The 20661-nt window shown below is 33.0% G+C and overlaps 6 protein-coding genes across 12 annotated transcripts; 2 read left to right on the forward strand and 4 right to left on the reverse strand.

Moving 5' to 3' along the window:
• The first annotated feature begins 21 nt into the window (after nt 1-21).
• Nucleotides 22-9417, forward strand: rb (adaptor related protein complex 3 subunit ruby). Of its 5 annotated transcripts, none has more exons than XM_029310175.2 (12): nt 62-205; nt 2234-2481; nt 2737-3038; nt 3279-3354; nt 3438-4019; nt 4106-4402; nt 4523-4790; nt 4873-5586; nt 5663-5959; nt 6032-6303; nt 6381-6745; nt 6873-7147. In XM_029310175.2, exons 3-12 carry the CDS (start codon nt 2905-2907, stop codon nt 7018-7020), a joined length of 3153 nt encoding a protein of 1050 aa, XP_029166008.1. In that variant the 5' UTR covers nt 62-205; nt 2234-2481; nt 2737-2904; the 3' UTR covers nt 7021-7147. The 5 variants fall into 5 exon arrangements, with proteins under 5 accessions (XP_029166010.1, XP_029166008.1, XP_029166009.1 ...); XM_085486642.1 differs by lacking the exon at nt 62-205 and adding an exon at nt 7440-9417 and having other exon boundaries at nt 308-2481; nt 6873-7025; XM_029310177.2 differs by lacking the exons at nt 62-205; nt 2234-2481 and adding an exon at nt 22-55.
• LOC114936853 (uncharacterized) lies at nt 49-2437 on the reverse strand. The gene is made up of 5 exons (XM_029310182.2): nt 2315-2437; nt 1967-2227; nt 1334-1799; nt 1181-1255; nt 49-1094 (listed from the first exon to the last, which is right to left on the reverse strand). Exons 2-5 carry the CDS (start codon nt 2043-2045, stop codon nt 719-721), a joined length of 996 nt encoding a protein of 331 aa, XP_029166015.1. The 5' UTR covers nt 2046-2227; nt 2315-2437; the 3' UTR covers nt 49-718.
• Nucleotides 7088-9783, reverse strand: LOC114936845 (soluble lamin-associated protein of 75 kDa-like). Of its 3 annotated transcripts, none has more exons than XM_029310172.2 (4): nt 9014-9783; nt 7787-8148; nt 7505-7681; nt 7088-7441 (listed from the first exon to the last, which is right to left on the reverse strand). In XM_029310172.2, the coding sequence occupies exons 2-4, from the start codon at nt 8121-8123 to the stop codon at nt 7317-7319; spliced, it is 639 nt and encodes a 212-aa protein (XP_029166005.1). In that variant the 5' UTR covers nt 8124-8148; nt 9014-9783; the 3' UTR covers nt 7088-7316. The 3 variants fall into 3 exon arrangements, with proteins under 3 accessions (XP_029166005.1, XP_029166003.1, XP_029166004.1); XM_029310170.2 differs by lacking the exon at nt 9014-9783 and adding an exon at nt 8409-8556; XM_029310171.2 differs by lacking the exon at nt 9014-9783 and adding an exon at nt 8265-8556.
• On the forward strand, nt 9418-15542 carry Tpcn1 (two pore segment channel 1). The gene is made up of 11 exons (XM_029310166.2): nt 9418-9821; nt 10190-10407; nt 10710-10874; nt 10952-11077; nt 11511-11818; nt 11892-12172; nt 12305-12526; nt 12617-12736; nt 12821-13160; nt 13258-13559; nt 13655-15542. Exons 1-11 carry the CDS (start codon nt 9719-9721, stop codon nt 13981-13983), a joined length of 2514 nt encoding a protein of 837 aa, XP_029165999.2. The 5' UTR covers nt 9418-9718; the 3' UTR covers nt 13984-15542.
• On the reverse strand, nt 10715-16516 carry gny (ALG6 alpha-1,3-glucosyltransferase garnysstan). The gene is made up of 2 exons (XM_029310169.2): nt 15562-16516; nt 10715-15398 (listed from the first exon to the last, which is right to left on the reverse strand). The coding sequence occupies exons 1-2, from the start codon at nt 16462-16464 to the stop codon at nt 15132-15134; spliced, it is 1170 nt and encodes a 389-aa protein (XP_029166002.2). The 5' UTR covers nt 16465-16516; the 3' UTR covers nt 10715-15131.
• An 81-nt stretch (nt 16517-16597) lies between these two features.
• Nucleotides 16598-20221, reverse strand: LOC114936846 (uncharacterized). The gene is given in 3 exon segments (XM_029310173.2): nt 16598-16819; nt 16911-17005; nt 20007-20221. Coding segments are annotated over 3 exon segments (255 nt in total). The 5' UTR covers nt 20070-20221; the 3' UTR covers nt 16598-16722.
• Between the last annotated feature and the right edge of the window lie 440 nt (nt 20222-20661).

The following is a 20661-nucleotide window of genomic DNA, read 5'->3' on the forward strand; positions in this document are numbered from 1 at the left end:
AGATAATATAATCATAACAATCAGATGTTCGACTTTTGGAAGCAGGACCTTGAATGTAATGTAAAACTGCGTATATTTTAATGTTTGTGTCTCACGTACTATAAAAATCAATCAAATAATTTATAACACTGTGTAATAAAATATGCTGAGATGTTACAAAATAATTAGAATATTCCATACAAAATGTTCTTGAGAAGAGTTAAAGGTATTAAAACATTTTAACAATATTAAAAATATTAATTTTATATATTATTATATTAATAATATAGAGGAATGATTTATAAAAAATAAGTTGAATTTGAGCTCCAACTTTTGATTCCTAATGTAGCTTAAATTAATAATTTATATGTCAATCAACAATGCAACAACGTAAGAATCATGCTTTTCCATGTCATTGATTTGTCATCTTCTTGTTTCCATGTAGTTCTGAATAAGATAATGAAAAATAAGTTTTGATACTTTTATATTAATATACATGTACATTTACTTATTTACACTTATGTAAAAAAATTGCATAAATATACAATTTGTAATAGGTATTATTACAATTTGTAATAAGTTGCCAGATAAGAGAATGTTAGTCTTGTAACAAACTTATAAAATGTACAAAACGAGATGTCAGGATTTCCCTACATTTAACAAAATAAATAAATTTATTTTGCAATTATTAAAAATGAAAACAAGGCATTACACATTTGCTTATCTGACAGTGATTGCATTATGTTTCCTGTTTAGGCCTTAGGATCGTTAACATTTCTTCGAGCAAATTATTTCTTATTTCTCTCTGCAAATTGGCTTTCTCTCTCTGTTCTTCCGCACGAGCATATGCTTCTTTCTGCATATCATGCATTTCCATACATATTTGCAAGATTTTATTTTGTGTATCATTGCATGTTTTACTTCTGTTGTCTGTTTTGGTGATTAAACTCTTTATCATACGTTGATAGTTTTGCAGATTATCAATTAACTTCATATGCTGAGCTTCCAATCTGGCATATTGTTCATTTTTGCCAGAATTACATACTGTTTCATTGGATATAGCATTTCTTGTAAGAATCGCTTGTGGTTGATGATTTTTAGTACTCTTTCCAGACCTTTGAAACATGACATTATGATTAGCTTAATTTTAATTAATTTTAATTGAATAAATTTTAAATTATATTAACAAGTTATAACTTACTCTGACTCTGCATAATCATCTTTCATATCTGTATCATCACCTAGAAGATTTTTGGAAAAGATTTCATCTAGATCTCTGTAAATATAATTAATATATTAATTTACAATGTCAAGCTAATATTTCCACACAAAAATCCATTGGAAACAAACTTACTGTTCATAACTGCAGATATATTTTCCCCTTCCATTCCTCCTATTATGCATTATCATATTTTTATAAGCACGTTTCAATGTTTTAAATCTATTTTCTACTTGTAGAGGAGATACAGTGAATCCATTATCTTGCAAACTTTTGGATATTTCTTGATACGCAAGCTTCATATTTTTCAGTAATCGATTCTTTACCATTTCCTTCTTGAGTTTATATTCTTTCAAAAAGATTTTTGTTGAGGCATCACACCAAGGAAAATGCGCATTTCCACTTTTGCTTGTCGATGGGACAATTGTTTTATCTTCTTCTGGAGTAACTGCATTATCTGTTTTGTCATTTTCGGAATCATTCTCAATCATTTCCCATGGATAAACATCGATATATATATCTGTACCATTGACATTGAAGCACATTTGCTCTGCCTTTTCATCAATTTCTGATAAATGTAGTTGAAAAACCAAGCTGTCATCTATATACAAATGTATTGTCAATTAACAATTATTGGATAGATATAATTGATTACAAACTAGAGACTAGACTCCAAAATACATATGGAGTATATAGTAAAACCAATAATAAGCATTACGCAATTGTCTATTATATACATCATAAATAAAATTATTTATCATCCATTACCTTCGCATGAAATTGTAATAAATCCATTGCTGTCAACAACTGGTCTGCCTTCCTCGTCACGTTTAATATAGCCCTTCATTTTTCTTGGGACAATTGACGCTTCGCAATAGACGAATATAACCGATTGAGTTACTCGGCTCGCTCGTTTTTCCTTACGTCGAAATTAGTTCGAATGGGAAAAAGTTTCTCTCCGCTTCGAAAACGAAATCTCTTATTTTCGCGCTTTATTCCATTGCACCATTTGCACCTTGGATATTTCGGCTGCAGAAAGTGTAAGAAGGTGCAGGCGTGGTAAATATATGATCACGAGACTTGTACTGTGTTTCGGCGAGAAACGCTCGTACCCACCTGCGGCGAGGAAACGCAGAAAATGCTCGAGAGAGAGGGATGATCGGAACGGGTAGAGAAATACCGTCGAGAAAGATTTGGGGTCTTTTATTCTCCAATTCTGCTTTCGCATCGTGCGCGATGCTGGCGCCACCAGATGTCAGTCGCGAAACTACGATGACAGATCGGTAAAGTTGCTGTCTTCCGAAGCCGATTTTATATTTTTATCCAATTATTCCTCTTCCTTTTTTCCATAATTGTTACTTGGAATATATCCATATTATTATACAAAATATATCAAATATATATAATAATATAATTATATATTATTATTAGTATTATTTATATAATTATATATATTCTCAACTCGTGATTTGACTATCAAGACTAGTTTATATGTGATTACGATTTTTGCAATTGATGTCATGTCTATATATTTTAAGATCGATGCCAAAGTTGTGATGTGGAGATGACGGCATGGCTGCTCGCTGAGGATTTGTCAAACGCTACAGCTGTCAAAAGTTGCTCGGGGAACGAATATTCGAACGCGCGGATAATCTCAAGATTTATCCCGTAGAAAGAAAAGTTGTTACGTTATCTGTAGGAGAAGAATGTTGACGGCAGCCGCAAACACATTGTCAAATAACGGTGGTTCTTACAGCAATGAAAGACCATCCAGTGCGGGTGATGCGGATCTCGCCACAGATCCCGCCTCCGGTGGATTTTTCCATTCCGATTATAAGAAGTAATTGATTCACTTTGATTTATATCTTCGATCATGAAATGAAAGACAGTTCCTTTTGTCGTAAAATGATAATTGGAAAATTGGTTTATTCAACTACATATTAAAATTTTATTATGCTTCATGTGAACATTGAATTATATACATTTTACCTTTCTCTTTTCTCTTTGTGTAATTTAAATTTTTTTACATGTAGTATAGCGTGAGATGAAGAATTTCATAAAAATACTTTGTACGTTTTAGACATGAAGATCTGAAGGAGATGCTGGATAGTAACAAGGATGGACTAAAGTTAGAAGCCATGAAACGTATAATTGGAGTAATAATATTTGCATAAATTTATTATAAATATTATAATGAATAGATGATGTTAATAATAGTAATTTATTATTTTCTTAATAGATGGTAGCCAAAGGAAGGGATGCATCGGAACTATTTCCAGCTGTTGTAAAAAATGTAGTATCTAAGAATATTGAAGTAAAGAAGCTGGTATATGTTTATCTCGTTCGTTATGCAGAGGATCAGCAAGATCTTGCTCTTCTGTCCATATCAACATTTCAAAGAGCTCTGAAAGATCCTAATCAGTTAATAAGAGCAAGTGCTTTAAGAGTATTGTCCAGCATACGAGTTTCTATGATAGTACCAATTGTTATGCTTGCTATTAAAGATTCAGCTAGCGATATGTCACCATATGTACGAAAGACTGCAGCTCACGCTATCCCTAAACTATACTCATTGGATCCTGAACAAAAGGAAGAGTTGATAAGTGTATTGGAAAAATTGCTCTCTGACAAGACTACTCTTGTAGTGGGTTCAGCAGTGATGGCTTTTGAGGAAGTGTGTCCAGAAAGAATAGATCTTATCCATAAGAATTATAGAAAATTATGTAATTTATTGGTAGATGTTGATGAATGGGGCCAAGTGGTTATTGTTAACATGCTCACTAGATATGCTAGAACACAGTTTGTTAATCCAAATTCAGATGTAAGTATAATATTTTTAAAGATATTTCAGCAAAACAATAATTAGTTCAATTAATTAAAATAATAATTTGAATAACATTTTTGCAGAATTTAGACGAAGACGAAAATCGACCATTTTACGATTCTGATTCCGATTCTTCTAATACGAAGAAACCAAAGTTTACATTAGATCCTGATCATCGTTTATTGTTAAGAAACACAAAACCTTTGTTACAAAGTCGTAATGCATCTGTGGTAATGGCAGTTGCTCAGTTATATCATCATGCAGCACCTAGAAGCGAAGTTATGACTGCTGCAAAGGCATTAATAAGATTGTTAAGATGTCATAGAGAAGTGCAAAGTATTGTACTTCACTGTATTGCTAGCATATCAATTACAAGAAAGGTAATGTAAGTATAGTGCTCTAAAATGCAATATAAATTAATCAGTAGTGATTCAATTTGTATTGCATATATTAAATAATTATATGTGGCATATATTTATACGTTATTCGGTGTTTTTCAGGGAATGTTTGAGCCCTTTTTGAAGTCGTTTTTCGTGCGAACTTCAGATCCTACTCACATAAAACTTTTGAAACTTGATATATTGACAAATTTGGCGACTGAAACTAGCATCGGCGTAATACTGCGAGAATTTCAAACATACATCTCCAGCAGTGACAAGGAATTTGTTGGTGCTAGCATTCAGGCAATTGGTAGATGTGCAAGTAACATCAAGGAAGTGACTGATACATGTCTTAATGGATTAGTATCTTTGTTAAGCAATAGAGATGGTAAATTTTTATATTCAACTTGCATATTCTGTGTTACACATCTTGTGTCATGTATTTTGCTACAACTTTTACTTTTCTACAGAGGCTATCGTGGCGGAAAGTGTTGTGGTGATAAAAAAACTACTACAAACGCAACCGAATGAGCATAAAGATATAATTGGTCACATGGCGAAATTAATGGATTTTATCACAGTACCACAAGCTAGAGCCTCTATTCTGTGGCTTCTAGGTGAATACTCTGACAGAGTTCCTAAGATAGCGCCGGACGTGCTCCGAAAAATGGCTAAGAGCTTCGTGAACGAGCAGGATATAGTGAAATTGCAAACCTTAAATTTGGCCGTGAAGTTATGCTTGAACAATCCTGTACAAACGAAACTGTTTTGTCAGTACGTCTTCCAACTCGCCAAGTACGATCAGAATTATGACATCAGAGATCGTGCACGTTTTCTGCGGCATTTCATCTTCGAAGATGAAGGCGACCAGAAGAAGAAGTTGCCGCAGTTTGCGAAGAGAATTTTCCTTGCACCGAAACCGGCTCCGACATTAACGTCCAGATTCAAAGATTCGGAGTATCAATTGGGCACTTTATCTCACTACCTGGACATGCCGTGCGCGGGTTATCGACCTTTACCACCATTCCCGGAAGTAACGCAAGATCCATCCGTGCGAGATGTCGCACCGCCAATTGCACAGGAACACAGAGAAGAACGACACAGTAGAAAAGAAAAGGAGAAGAAGAAGAGCAAGGAAAAGGAAAAACCTTTCTACAGTGACGAGGAAAGCACTGCCGCTGAAGGTAAAAGTACTATTTGAATTAACATATGCGTAAGTGTATCATGCATTTTAATTTTTTCATATACTTTTAATTTCAGAATCGGATAATCAATCGTTCGATTCTTCATCCAACGAATCTTCGGACGATGATAGCGATTCTTCAGAATATACGAGTGAATCAGATAAATCTGAGGTAGGCACTGGAAAGAAAAATGAAACGAAATCCGACGAATCCGAGAGTGAATCATCGAGCCGTGAAGATTCAGATTCTGAAGAAGAAGAAGAAGAAGAAAGCGAGACTCAAGAGAGCGAAGAGGAAAAACCCAAAGTTGTCAAACAAGAAACGAAGGAGAAACCAAAAAGCAATTTTGATCTATTATTAGATCTAGATGATGGTTAGTTTAACGAGATTTTTGACTCGAGATAATTTAAAAAAAATTTTAATATATTCATTATATCTTCTGCAGTTGTTCCAATGACTCCTGTAATGACGCCTAGTTTGGGTGGTTTTCTTACTCCAATTAATTCGATAATTACGGAAAATGTTCAAGAAGTGTCAACATCATACGTTCCATTGAAAAAGACTACTTTGTTAAATAATATTATAGGACATGGTTTAAAAATTGAATATAGATTTACGAGATCGCAACATTTAGTTAGCTCGAGTTTGGTTAATATCGAGTTAACATTTTCTAACGAAAGCAATAATGTTATTAAAGAGATTCAAATAGGAAATAAGGTAAGCAATTCTCTAAATATTATTTAACATACAATATCATTATTATAATAAAATAACATTTTGTATATTATTTTCAGAATTTGCAAAAGGGAATGTTTATTCACGATTTTACACAAATACCAATTCTTGATGCAAACAGCACATTATCTTCTACGTTAGGAGTTAATTTCAATGATTCCACTCAACCAGCAAATTTCAACATTGATTTTGCGATTAATGATGAGAAACACTTGTGTTTGGTCAGTATTAAACCACCAATTGGAGAGATAATAAGATCTGTGACCTTGCCTGAAAGCATGTTTAATACGGAAAAAGCTAAATTGAAAGGTATGAACGAGCATATCGCGAAGATACCTTATTCTGGAAACAAAAATGCTCTTCCACAAAAAGTCTTCGAGGCAGCAAACGTCGCAAGAATACCTAACGAGGATGAAATCATGCGGTAAGCATACATTTTAAGTTTTTATCATCAAGTTAATTATGTTTGAAAGCATATGTGTTTTTAATGTATTTTTTATCTACGAACGATTAAGTTTAACAAGAGAACTAAATGCAAGAAATATATACAGATTTGCAGCTCATACTTTATCGTCCAAATCGCTAGTATTGGTGACAGCAAAATTCATTGATGATGAGCAACTTGAAGTTTGTGTAAACTGTGAAAAAATGGTTATAGGATCGATCTTGTTGAACGAACTTAAAAGTAATTTGAAATAAAATGGGTATGTATTTTATTCGCAGAATTAATGATACAGATGCATTTCATACACTTATGAGACAAAAATATTTAAATATTCCGTTGTTCTTTATTATGCGAAAATAAATTCTCAAATATATATACATATATTCTGCTTAATATTTCTACAAATATAATTTGATATGTATATATATATATGAATAAGTATATATGTACGTACGCATATAAAACAATTAAAAATATATACAATTATCTCGTTAAGTACGTCTTTGCGATGGTTTTTATAATAAATTCTAATCATTTTTTATCATAAATACTATTTCATTACCATTTTTTTCAAACGACACCATATCAGTTGCTGAGACACGCCGATATCGCAGTCAGAAATTTCCCAGAAACGCAATCGATATTCTTTGTGACTCATCAGAAATGTTTTCAGGACTATGTGTACAAAAAATACGTGTATTATTATAAATCATACAATATTCGAGTTGAAATACTTACTTCTCAACATGCTGCTTGAGATTGGCTTGGAAAAGCCGATGTCTTCATTCGGGAAGCGCGCGATCACGTCGGATAGGATCTCCGTACCGAAACCCTGATTTCTATATTCTGAACGAATGTACGCCGTATCCACTGTAGGCATCACATATCTCTCCTTCGTCGAGAATATTTCCGTACCTAGGTAAATGATTGAAAACACTTTACGCGTTTATTATCTTTGAAAATGCCCTAGTAAACTTTTTTATATCTTTTAATATCTTCTAATGTCACACATGTAATCACCTGTAGGTTTAACGGTATAAAACCCAACCGCTTTTCCCTTTTGCCATCTCAGTGATACGATGTCATGTTCATCCACCGGAGCGTACAACGATTCAAACTTGTCTGCTCGCGGTGTGTCCAAGTTTGGATAAACAATCTGGCTCAATATGTAGAAGAGCACCTTATCGCGATCCGTCTGGACCTGCTGCCATTCATCTACGAGTCGATCGCTGTAGATATTATTGACGTCGATTACCTCGTCATTTAATATTACATCTACAAAGTGATCGCCATCGATGCAATCTACACGACAGACGTTGCCCTGAACATTCAAATTTCGCAGGTCAAGCTGGATCATCACTGTCCGAACACATTTTGCGCACCTACGAACATCAAAATTGTGTTATCATTTTTTTATATCACTTACAAACTTTATTTTCTTTTACAAAAGAAAATACGAGCATATAATAGTTATAATAATATATTTTTTTTTACTGACATTAACTTCTCACAGACAAACTCTCTAAGAGATGTTATATAATCGGTCAGGTTTTATTTAACCAATTAAAGATACGACACTTTAGTGACAATTAAATAAAGGTAACGAGCAATGCGAATTCGTAGGAAGGAGTTAATTCATCACCTCGTGCATATCATCTTGAACAGACAAACTGAACGACGTCGTGATAAACAAGAAATATTCGACTAGTGCACGGAAAAGAAAACGAAACTTATTAACTGATAAGATAAATCAATCGTATCGCTCGGAATGCTATATTGATAAAACCTTGAACTATAAGCTTGTGACAAAAATATCTATACTTTTAGTTTGTCGATTTATGACAAATGCAATCTCCGAAAATTTGATAAAAATTTGTATGCTATTTAAAATCAATTTTATTAATTTTTGGAACATAAGTTTTGACATGACACTTTTCAAATCTGTATAAAATGTAATTTACGCGCATGATTTTAGAGAAATATGTGCAATCTGCAGAGTTTAGAAAGTTATAATGAATGCATTTGGGAAAAGAGATATTTTATATTTTATTATGGTGATGTAGCACAATAACTTATTAGACTTTTACTTTATAGTTGCCTTATAGTTAATGTATTAATTATTACTTATAAAAGTATTCCTATTTATCCCTATTTGCGTGCTCGTTTAATTTATTTAATTGAGTTCAGTAATTATTTTTTATGATTAAACATAATTATAATTTTTACTGCCTTATTTAAGATGCTTACACTCAGCATTGGCTGATAAGAATCAGTCGAGTGTGTATGATCGCATACAGTCAGCTGAGTGAGTTCAGATTATACGTAATCTTATATAAGTGCCACAAGAAATGTAGCAATGTTTGTTCGTCGAAGACAACATAAACTTGTATTTCTCTCATTGCATGGCGCGAGAAACTTTGTTACTGCATATCCAATTGTGAGATTACGTGATTTTTCACGGTGTGATATCATTCCTGGAATTAGAAGAGACTCGCTAGTAGCTTTTAATTTTTTTTTTAAATCAAGAACACTTCTGTAAATATGTAGTGAAAGTCAGCGATGGAATTCACGCATGCGCCTACATTCTATGCTTTGTTCCTTTCTCTCTTGTTCGTCATTCAATCTTGTACATACATCTGTTTCATTTAAAGGTATGCAAGAGCGAGAGAGCGCGATTACACATTCATATATAAAATGTCAGGATCGTCGACATCGATGCGCTTCAGTATCAACAGCAGTAGCGTGAATTATGTATATCGCATATTCGCTCATACGCCTAATATATACATCTCTGCAAGCGTCGCGTCATTCAGTCGGAGTCTGACGTCGTCCCGCGGCAGAGACGTCTTGCCGGTTCGCTGAATCGGCTGAAGGTCGGAGCAGGATCTGTCAAGCGTGACTCGCTGACAGGAAGTACGGTGCAGTGCGTGTCAGCTGTACGACGCGACTCCAATGTCTTCGTCTCGACCTGGTGAACATTCTGCCGATTATCAGCGATTCAACAATGAGACTGGTCTGCCGCTCGACCAAGAGATCTCCAATGGCTCGAGTCGACGTGAGTCAGAGCTTCAGCTATCCTAAATCAATTTAGATAATGTCACTCCCTCACTGATAATGTCATCACGAATGACTGCAACGTTGCAAGCTTTAACTGTACATTTGACAGGGAAGATATTTACTTTTTGAGTGACAATCTCTTCTTGAAGAGCAACTATTGACAATTGTGACTCTGCTAGTTGGTATCGAAATTTACAGCTTTTCGCTCATAATGAGTATAGTCTTTAAAATTATTTCTTTAATAAATATTTCAAAATTTTATTAAATTGTAAATAAGACATTTATTTATAGAAAGTTTATTTATAAAAGTATGCTACAAACTTGTCGTATTGAGATGATCCAATGAAAATGTTATATCTCTTACAGAATATGGCTCTATACTGTCGTCGCCTTCTTCGGAAAGTCATGTAAGGTCTTCATTTGACAATGCTAATACCACTAATCAGCTGGATTGTAAATACGAAACGGGTGAAACAGGGGCCGGAAGTATGACTGATAATATAATGTTTACTACGCGCGACGCAGCTCTCGATGTGGACATGCATTGGGAAATGAATTATCATGAAGCTGCAATATTTTTAGAGGTAACTATGTATTGATTATATATCTATATTTCAATAGCAGTTATTAGTAACATAATATATATGAGCAACATGCTTGTACATATATGAGCAGATAATTGAGTGATCAATTATTTTTTTCAAGGCTATCTATTGTATTCTATAGCATATGTATAGCATTATGTATACACATAATGTATGTTATATAATACAGAAATGTATAGTTTATTTTGTTCTTAATTGCATGTATCTGTGTAAACGAGCTTAAATTATATTAAATTGCAATATCTGATCATTATCAAAACAATGTATAAATTTTTTTTCAGGAAGGTAGAAATAATGAGAAATTTGATTCTCATCCGAGACATCCTGAGGATTTGCCAGCATATCTCTTAGTCCATAACAGTTGCTACAATGGATTGGATTTATTGACTTCAATGATTCTGTTATCTCTTGCATTTGTAGAAGAACCTGCCCTCCCACTGTTCAAAGTATGTCACAGACAAATAAATGACTAAATGTAATTTTTTTTTATCATTATTTCTCATTTTTATATGCTTTATTTCAGGTACCAGTATGGGTACATGGTTCAGTAGAATTACTTGCCTTAATTACTATTGGTGTGGAATTAGCTTTAAAGCTGAGATGGACTGGTTGGGCTCCTATGTTAAAACATAAACGCACAATGCTGAAAGTAAGAAACACATTATTTGAGATCTATATGCTTTTGCGAAGATACGACAATAGTTTAACATATTTACAGAAAACACATTACAAAAAATGCGATAAAAAACAAAATATTTACATAATCAGATCATCTAAATAGTCACCCGTTCGTACACTTGCAAATTAATATGCGATGATATAAGAGTATCAGACATTCATTAACGATCAACAACCGCGTCACTCATAACAGATGAATAATGAGAACAATGAATATAACGATTAATTTACTTACATAATGAGTTATTACGTTAAGAGTACAATGTCAGACATGTCGCAAAACTCTTTATGAAATTCAAATGAAAGGAGATGACGCACAATTCTTTCGAAAGAAAACAACAAACACTGTCAATTATTAAATCAGGTTATTGACTTTGCTAATATCTCATTAATTTCTATTTCAGTGTATCACGTTAATTATCATGTTTCTCGAAGCTATGACAATTCTGGTACGGCAATCCTCGCATTTCCGCGTAACGCGTGCCCTGAGACCTATCTTCCTAATAGATACGAAATATTGCGGAGGTGTAAGGAGATTTATAAGGCAGATACTTCTCACTCTACCGCCTATCTTAGATATGTTGGGTCTTCTTTTTTTCTTGATTATTGTATATACTATATTAGGCTATTACCTGTTCAGTGAAATGAACAGGAATTTTTCCACGTTGCAAGATAGTTTTGTCAGTCTATTTGTCCTTCTTACCACTGCTAAGTGAGTAGACAATATATAATCCGATGTAATTATTAATTTAAAAAGAATACACTAATATTAATGCAATGTACAGCTTTCCAGATGTAATGATGCCGTCGTATTCGCAAAATAAGTGGTACGCGATATACTTTGTATCTTATTTATGCACTATGTTGTACGTAATGATGAATCTAATGTTGGCGGTGGTAAACGAAACGTTCACGTCTCGTGAACGCGACAAGTTTAAGAAACTGTTCCTGCATAAGAGAAAAGCATGTCAACACGCATTTAAGCTCTTGGTTTCCAAACAGGATCCCGACAAAATGCGATTCCGTCAGTTTGAAGGTTTAATGCGCTATTACACTCCAAACAAATGTACGTATTCGAGATTATTACTATTTTTCTCAATACGCAGCTTAAATTTCACATCTTGTAACGAATATTTAGAAAAAAGGTAATGATAAGTAATGTAATTATATCTGTAATCTTATACTCATTTATTTATAGCCACACGAGACATTGTTTTAATGTTTTGCTATATGAATGCATCTGGTAGCGGCGCCTTAAATTCTGAGGAATTTCTGTCAATTTATGATGCTACAACACTTCAATGGGATTTGCAATACTCTAATATACCGTGGTACCGAGCCACGAGGTGGTGGCCCCTGCAGATGTTGTGCACAGGCGCCCATACTGTTATCAAATGGCCCTACTTCGAAACGTTGGTGTGTAAGTAAATAATACTTGTGCAAATATAATAATTGATACTCGTGCGAGAAACATCTCCTTTCTCATTGTTTGTAATATATAATTGTCCAGGTGTTATTATTACCGGCAATTGTATTGCCATGATTATAAGAATCTTAGAACCGAGTAGCAGTCTTGAGGAATCTGCACATGGGTTTGCTGCCTGTTGGGATACTTTATTATTTGGGGGACGTAAGTGAAAAAAGACCCTGTTAAAATATAAAATTAAACGTATAAGAGAAAAGAAATTTGCAGATAATTTTTTTTAATTTACAGTTTTTGTGGCTGAAGCACTGGCGAAAGTATTAGCTCTCGGTATCAGATGTTACCTGAGCTCAGGATGGAATCTCTTTGACTTGGGAACATCAATAATGACTCTTGTTGCCGCGTGCGGTCTTATTTTATTTCCTTCCGTTACATTCCTGGTCATGTTCCGGCCGCTCAGAACGTTGATATTATTCAAGATAAAGAAACGCTACAGAGATGTTTTCGGCACCCTCGTGATTCTGTCTCCCCTGATGTGTTCGACAGCGATCGTTATGTTGGTTTTGTACTACTTCTTTGCGATTATCGGGATGGAGCTGTTTGCCGGATATGATATGCGGAATTGCTGCAAGTCAGTACCAAATTAATTATAATAATTTAAAGAATTAAGCACTATGTCTTTTTCCTTCGATACTTTTTTAACTAATTTTTACAAATATTTTCAATAGGAATACAACCGTCGAAGATTTCTATGAGTACTCTATCAATGGTAGTTCAGCATTGGGATATTACTATCTTAATACTTTTGATAATCTTTTAGCAAGCGGCATGACACTCTTCGAATTAACAGTTGTTAATAATTGGTTTATACAAATGAACGCATATGCATTTACCGCTGGCATGTATACAAGGATATACTTTATGATATTTTATCTAGTGACAATGATCGTATTGACTATCGTAGTATCCAGTTTCTTGGAAGCTTTTCGATTTAGAATACAATATAAAAAATCGACTTCAAAACACGACGGTAAATATATTTTAGCAATATAAAAAGTTCTCTCTCTTTCTCGTAAAAATTTTATAACTCATATAATATGTATTCTTGTATATTCTATTCTTTAGAAGAAAAAATGCTCCACGAGGAAGTAGAATTAAAGTGGAACGAGTTGCAATGCATAATTGAAGATTTTCAAACTTTGGAAAATCTGCGCAACTCTTTGGTCGTTGGAGGAAGCACCTTGTTTATCGGATCGCGACCGCGAACGCGAGAAGTTCTACAGAGAAAGATGTATACTCATGAGATAAACGAGTGGATAGCCGAAGTGAAGTCGGAGGAAAAGCAACTGGTACCTAATGTAACGCGCAACACGGAAGAACCAAGTGGTGATAGCACCTCCGACACAGACCATCTTGTAATGAATGGCAATTTATGCCGTTCAATAGAACAATAGTAAATTTATCCAGGTAAAAGTAAAAGTAGCGACGTGACTTTAGATCATATTTTGAAATTTAATTTCTAATGTTTGCTCTTACATTAGTATAAATACATTTACTGTATAAAGTAACTCACTTTAACAATAATTTAACATTAACACAAATATTGCAATTTTTGACAATAGGAAAAGATAATGTATTACGCATTGGATAAAAAATCTTTTCTTAACTATTAATAGAATTCTAATAGATACGATTAATTATCATCAGATTTTAATTTAAATAAATATAACTTTTTATATATATTTTGATAATGCAAACTAGTCGTGTGAACATTATAATTTTGTTCTACTTAAGAAACAATTATTGTGATGACCTCAACTTGTGTTGATACAAATTATAGTTTCAAACAGAACGAATAATTTATGAAGTAGATGTAAATATACTTTGATACTCTGATTATTATATCTAGATACATCGTAAAACGCAATACTCGCACTTTAGATCAAAGTCATTTTCATATCATTTTGACACAGAAGATAGTGTTATTTTTGTTTATTTTTATAAACATTTTATTCGCAGTGTTGATTATTATAATTTTAATTCAATTAAAAATTACATATAATTACTAGAGCTTGAGCTGAATCCGAAGCAGGATGATATTTATGCTTCTATTTGTTATTTTTTATGAATTTGGACGAAAAATTTCTATTTCTCCAAAAATCCAAATATAAACGAAATGAAGAGAATATTTTTTCCTCTCGGATCGGTTCTTGTGTATCGCGCAAATCAATAACGATAATTTACAAGTATTTATATATATAGACATCCGATATATATATATATATATATCAACAATATATATTGTTATATATTATATTAGCGCGAAAGAATATTTCATAGTTATCTTCCCATCTATGATGTAATAATTTGTATATATATTTAATAGATACATGCTTTATTTTAGATTTATCTTATTGATACATGCTTTATTATTTAATATATAGAGTTATTATAAAATTCTCTATTCTTCTTTCCTCCCATTTATAATATCATTATCAATAAGATTTATATTATTGATTTATCTTATTTGATTCTATATGAAAAAAGAATAGAGAATTTCATAATAACTCAATATCTATTTATATTATGTTGTATCCTAATACTAATTCTGTATTTTACGTTCAATCGTCACTCCATTGCCACCCAAGCTAGTTGATATGACATGGTATGACTGTCTTAATTTTTCATAGAAAACCGTATCAATTATGTTTTCAGTATTCGGTAATAAGATATATGCGTATCCACCTCCACCAGCACCTGTGAGTTTTCCAGCTAATAAATTATTTTGTGCAATTGAGCAAATGTTATTCAGGGCAGGATGTGATACATCTAATGTACTAAGTAATCCTTGGTTAATGTTGATGAGAGACTGCAAAACATATGAATATATATTAAACAGAATGATTATTATATAATTTTCAGCGAATAATTATATACATGAATCTTTTGTACAAGAAAAACGCACATAATTACGTTGAAATATGTAACAAAATATATTTAAGTTAATATTGAAGTTCGTATGTAAGACTTACAGATAATTTTTCATATCCTGAATCTAGGAGAGCCGCATCGTTGGTTGTCTGAGCATTATATATTTCACCGAAGACTTGAACAGCCGTTTTTGATACCGTCTCAATGCTGTCGAAGATCGAATCGATGACTGCTGGATGTAATTTTCTTCGCTCCCGCACTCGATTCACCAGATCTTTCGTATTCCGAGTGACCTTTGTGTCGACCAACAGGATATTCAAGTTTGGCATATTAGACAACACACTCACCGGTTCTCCACGTCGGAACTCTATTGCCCCACCGTATGTGCACACGCTGTTGTCGATCCCAGATGGAGAACCATGCATAATTTGCTCGCAGCTCAGTGCATACTTCGAGATCCTTTCAAGATCATCTAGATCAAATGTATCATGAATATCGCCCTTCAGTAGACGTACCCAGTGGAGGAAGCATCCCGCGAGACAGACTGCGAACGATGCCGAACTACCCAGACCCGAACCGACCGTTAAGTCCGTAATTAAATGTATGGAGAAAGGTTTAATTTGGATCTGTTCTTCGAAGGCGATATAAGCGAGCAAATATAGTACCGCTTGTAAGCTTAACTTCTGTGACCTTTCACCGTCGTACTTGCTAGTAAATTGTTGTAAAGAAACAAACTTTTGGACTTGCTCAAGTAATTGATCAGTATTCTCGTTAATCGGATAAGAAGGCTGCAAGTATTCTAGAAATTCATCCAAAGATATTTTTAAGTACAAACAGACTTTAGGGAAGTTTATCTCGATAAACTTCCTGTTCGAATCTAATTCCGAGAATTTGAGTTTAGTACGTAAATTTAAGCTGGCCGCAACAGCAGTTTTTCCGTATACCACCGCGTGTTCTCCATGTAAAATTACCTTGCCCGGTGCGGATATTTCGAACTGAATCATTATTTATATGAATAAAAAAATTGATGTAATATTGAATAGAAGAAAATTAGAAATTTGTGCTATAACTCTCACAACTAGAGATATCAGAACTATAAGGAATGCACTTGTTTAACGTAGAAAAAAGTCACTTGGATAATATTCGTATCACTTCTTCATTTATATAACTTATTAAAAATGGCTAATATACAAAACGGCTGTGATAAAAGTAACCGTTATCAAATTTCATCCATATGAAAGAAATTTAATAAGATTCAACAGTCAACTTTTGGATTTTTCCCATTGCTCTGGTGTTAATGCCGTTATTGTAATAGCATGAATTGTCTTCAATTCTTCTTTCAAGACTCCATGCACAAGCCTGTGTGTATGAATTATATGTGCTCCATTATTGCAACTTTATCAAAGTTTATGAAAATATTTTAATTATCTGTAATGAAATGATATATTACCTGTGACGTTGCACGATGGGCTTTCCTTAGAATAGTTCAGAGACAACGACTATTGAGAATTTGGCACCACAACCATCAGATTGATCTACTACCTCCTGTAACACACAATATAATAGATAAGTATTCTGTGAATAAGATATCTTTGTAGAGTCACTTGAAATAGATCCAATTCATAATTAGAACACTTAAATACAATTACGAACCTTTTTTATACCCTATCACGATATAGAATGTTTGATTTATGTCTCTAAAGATGACTGAATAAAGCTGACAAAATAAAAGAAAAAGAAAATGTATACTTTATATATTTATTTTATAAAGACTGCGAGACAACTAAAGCAGTTCTTTCGCAACTGAAACTTGCTACAGAAATATACTGCTTTCAAATGCAAATTTAAAGAGATTTTAAACAAGTTTTAAAAAGCATATCTTATCTTATTCTGAATATTGTAATATATGTAACGTGTAGCGAACCAAAAAATGGCAATTTAATAAGATGCGATAAAATATAATATTCTAATAAATATTCCTAATCTAAGATTATAAAATTTCCATTTAGTTATACAAAATTTATAATAGACATTATTTCATTAATTTATATCTTATATCATTTATGAGAAATTTTTGTATTTTTATAATATTATAATTATAACAAGAGAAAATATAATGTATATTCAGTTATATTGCTATTTAATATATTAAGTGCAGGTATTTTAATTGCAATTATCTCTCAAATTTTAATTAAAATCTAGAATTATAATATTTTAAGACTTAGCTATTAAAATTGAACATACAAAATAGAGAACAATTACAGAGTCCTTAAAGTAGTAATTATTCGTATAATATCTATGACAATTATTCCATTAATTCATAATTCAGTGGATATGCATTTTTATTGTGTTAATTTTATCTTTCATAATGCGTAGAGGCTATGCATAAACTATATATAGAAGTTATAAATTTAAATTAATTTCTTAATTTGTGTATTCATACATATATTTGATTATTACTTTCATAATCTCATAAAAATAGTAAGATTTGATTCAAATTATTCTAGACAGAATGTGCAGTAACGAAATATTTTGCCAAGAAAAAAAATAGTTTGATGTATATTGTATTATATTATCAATATTAAGATTTATCCTTATAAATATAATTTATACACAATTGATTTTCACGATATATTAAATAGCAGTTAGAGAATAAACGTTGCAGAAAAGGGACAAAAAATTAATTTGATTCGACTTTATAAGAGCATACATTTATTTATTATTTCTAGTAATTTACACATTTTTTGCTTTTAATAGCTGTTTTATTCAACATGATTTAACTTTTCTTGCCAGAATCTCTTTTCTTAGTACAAATAGTTGGACATAATTGAAATATACAAAAAAGCCTAGAAAATGTCCACATGAATATATCGATATTAAAAGAGAAAATAAATCAGGATATTTTTCAGGGGGTTGTACAAATTTGCTAACGCTAGAGAGAAGTAACATACCTAAAATCGATCCATAGAACGTAATAAGGAGACACAATTTCTTATTATAACTTGGCAAATTTGAGAAAAATTTATTTTTCCTATATCTTTGTACTCTATTCTTTGACCTTGATACAATCTTATTTAACGAACTCTTTGTTTTATCATTATAAAATGCATCAGACCACATCCAAAACACAAAACAGAAATAAAAAACTAATGTAGTAAGATAAGCAAGGTATAGATCATCTTTTATAAATAATGGTAGCATACTAAAATGTGAAATTATTAAAAACCAAAAACAAGGTAGAGGATCGTTATGAAAATACAATAAGACTGGTATGGCAACTAAAAGAATGGACTTTTCGTGAACTTGAAACGAGAAAAGAAAGAACGCTAGAGCGGAATTTATTAGAGAAAGTATAAATGTATTTTTCGTAGGAAACAAATATAAATTGATGCAATTTGGTAGAATTGTGCATGCTGTTAACGTTAAACAAATCTTGGCTAACTGCGCGTTCGTAAAAATCTGTCGTAATTTACAAAAAACATTGATCGTACACCAAATGTTGGCAACTTTATCTTCAAATATACCCCTGGAAAACGGAAATAATCTGAGCATCGTACTGAAAAATAAATCTCTATTCTTGAAAAATGGTGTCCAAATGATATAAAACGTTAACAACACCATAAGAGAAATACACGTCAACATGCGAATACGAAAAAACCATGATTTGGTCTTATTGAATGTGTAATATCCAAGTATGTAAAAGAAAAACGGTAAAGCGTGATACAATTCCATTTGTTTATAGTTTAATGCTAAAACAAATAGAATTGAGCTAAAGATGACTGAATCTTGCATCATAGCAGCTACAGCGGCGATGAAGAAACCCAGCGACACACTATTGTATTGAAAATGTCCATGATCTATTAATATTATTCCTGGATAAATCAATGCTGTCAAAAAAACAACATCTCTTTTCTTAAATTTGAATATATTAGACTCATTAAATTGACAATTGTCCGACAAACGCAAATTGATTACAAAATATATAACTGCTGGTATATAAATTAAAATGTCCGCAATTAGAACAGTCAGTCTCATGAAATGTTTATGCTCCGCAGTCTCAAGTCCTCTGGATTCTTGCAGCTTTACAAAGGACGGATCTATTCTATTTGCAATGTGACCTAATAAGAGACTATGATATGCTGTTAAAGGTGGATAATCTAAGCCCCAGTATTGTAGATCATTGTCCGTAGTATTGATATACCAGTTATCAAGGGGTAGATTCAGTGTGATTTCTTGCCAGTGTCGCTGTGCTTCATAATCTCCGTACATAGGAGGCTTGCCCTCTCCACTGTGCGAATGATGAGTGATGCAGCATCTCAAGAGAATGGCAAAACAGGAGATCAAGACGAGTTGCAGTTTTCCCTGCATTCTCCGTTGGGCGAGATCTTGAAGTAAGTTTATCGCTCAAATCGCAAAACTAATCGGCAAGAATTTCAAAAATGGTTTCCTGGCAAAATGACACGTCGTCATGTCATATGTGTGATACGATAAAAAAAGAAGGGGGAAGAAGGGAAGAGAAGTGAAAAAAATATCGTAGATTACGTACCACATGTAAAGTTTTCAATTCATCTGTCACTTTGTTTTTAATATATTCCTCGCTATATGACATAGTCACGCACGATTTCTCTTAACACAGCAGGTTCTGTGTCATCTGCTATTAAATGTCCAATATTGCTTTTTTAAATGCCAGCACTCTTCTAACCTCTTTAAATGAACTTGAACACAGATGGTCGAGCCGTTAATCCATATAGTAATAAGACTAAACAGATCGACTCTCACAATTCATAATTTTTCCGCGTAAAAGCGCCATCTACATTCTGGAATTCGAACTAAACTTCCATGAACTATATCGATAACATAGATAGGTCTCCAATATTTGACAGGTAACTCATCTTCTGCTAGATTGAATATATAGAATTAATTGTTTCCAGTGTATTATATATTTTCTATTTTTTGCAGGAGGAGAAAGAAGAGGATTCGTAAATAAAAAAAAAAAATTGCAAATGAGTAAACGCTGTAAACTAATATACTATCAATTGTATATTTCATTGCGAAATGTCAAATTTGACAGCTCGCGCCGCGCGCGCGCACCTGTCGGCGTTCTTCGGAAACGGTCGTGCGCGCTCGCGACGCCTTCGTCGGCGGACCAATCAGCGCAGCGGAAGCTTGGCGGCGCGAGCGGCGTTCGGGGGCGGGCGCGC

The sequence above is a fragment of the Nylanderia fulva genome, unplaced genomic scaffold (assembly GCF_048542155.1).
Source record: "Nylanderia fulva isolate GAGA-0341 unplaced genomic scaffold, ASM4854215v1 Scaffold11, whole genome shotgun sequence".
Classification (NCBI taxonomy): domain Eukaryota; kingdom Metazoa; phylum Arthropoda; class Insecta; order Hymenoptera; family Formicidae; genus Nylanderia; species Nylanderia fulva.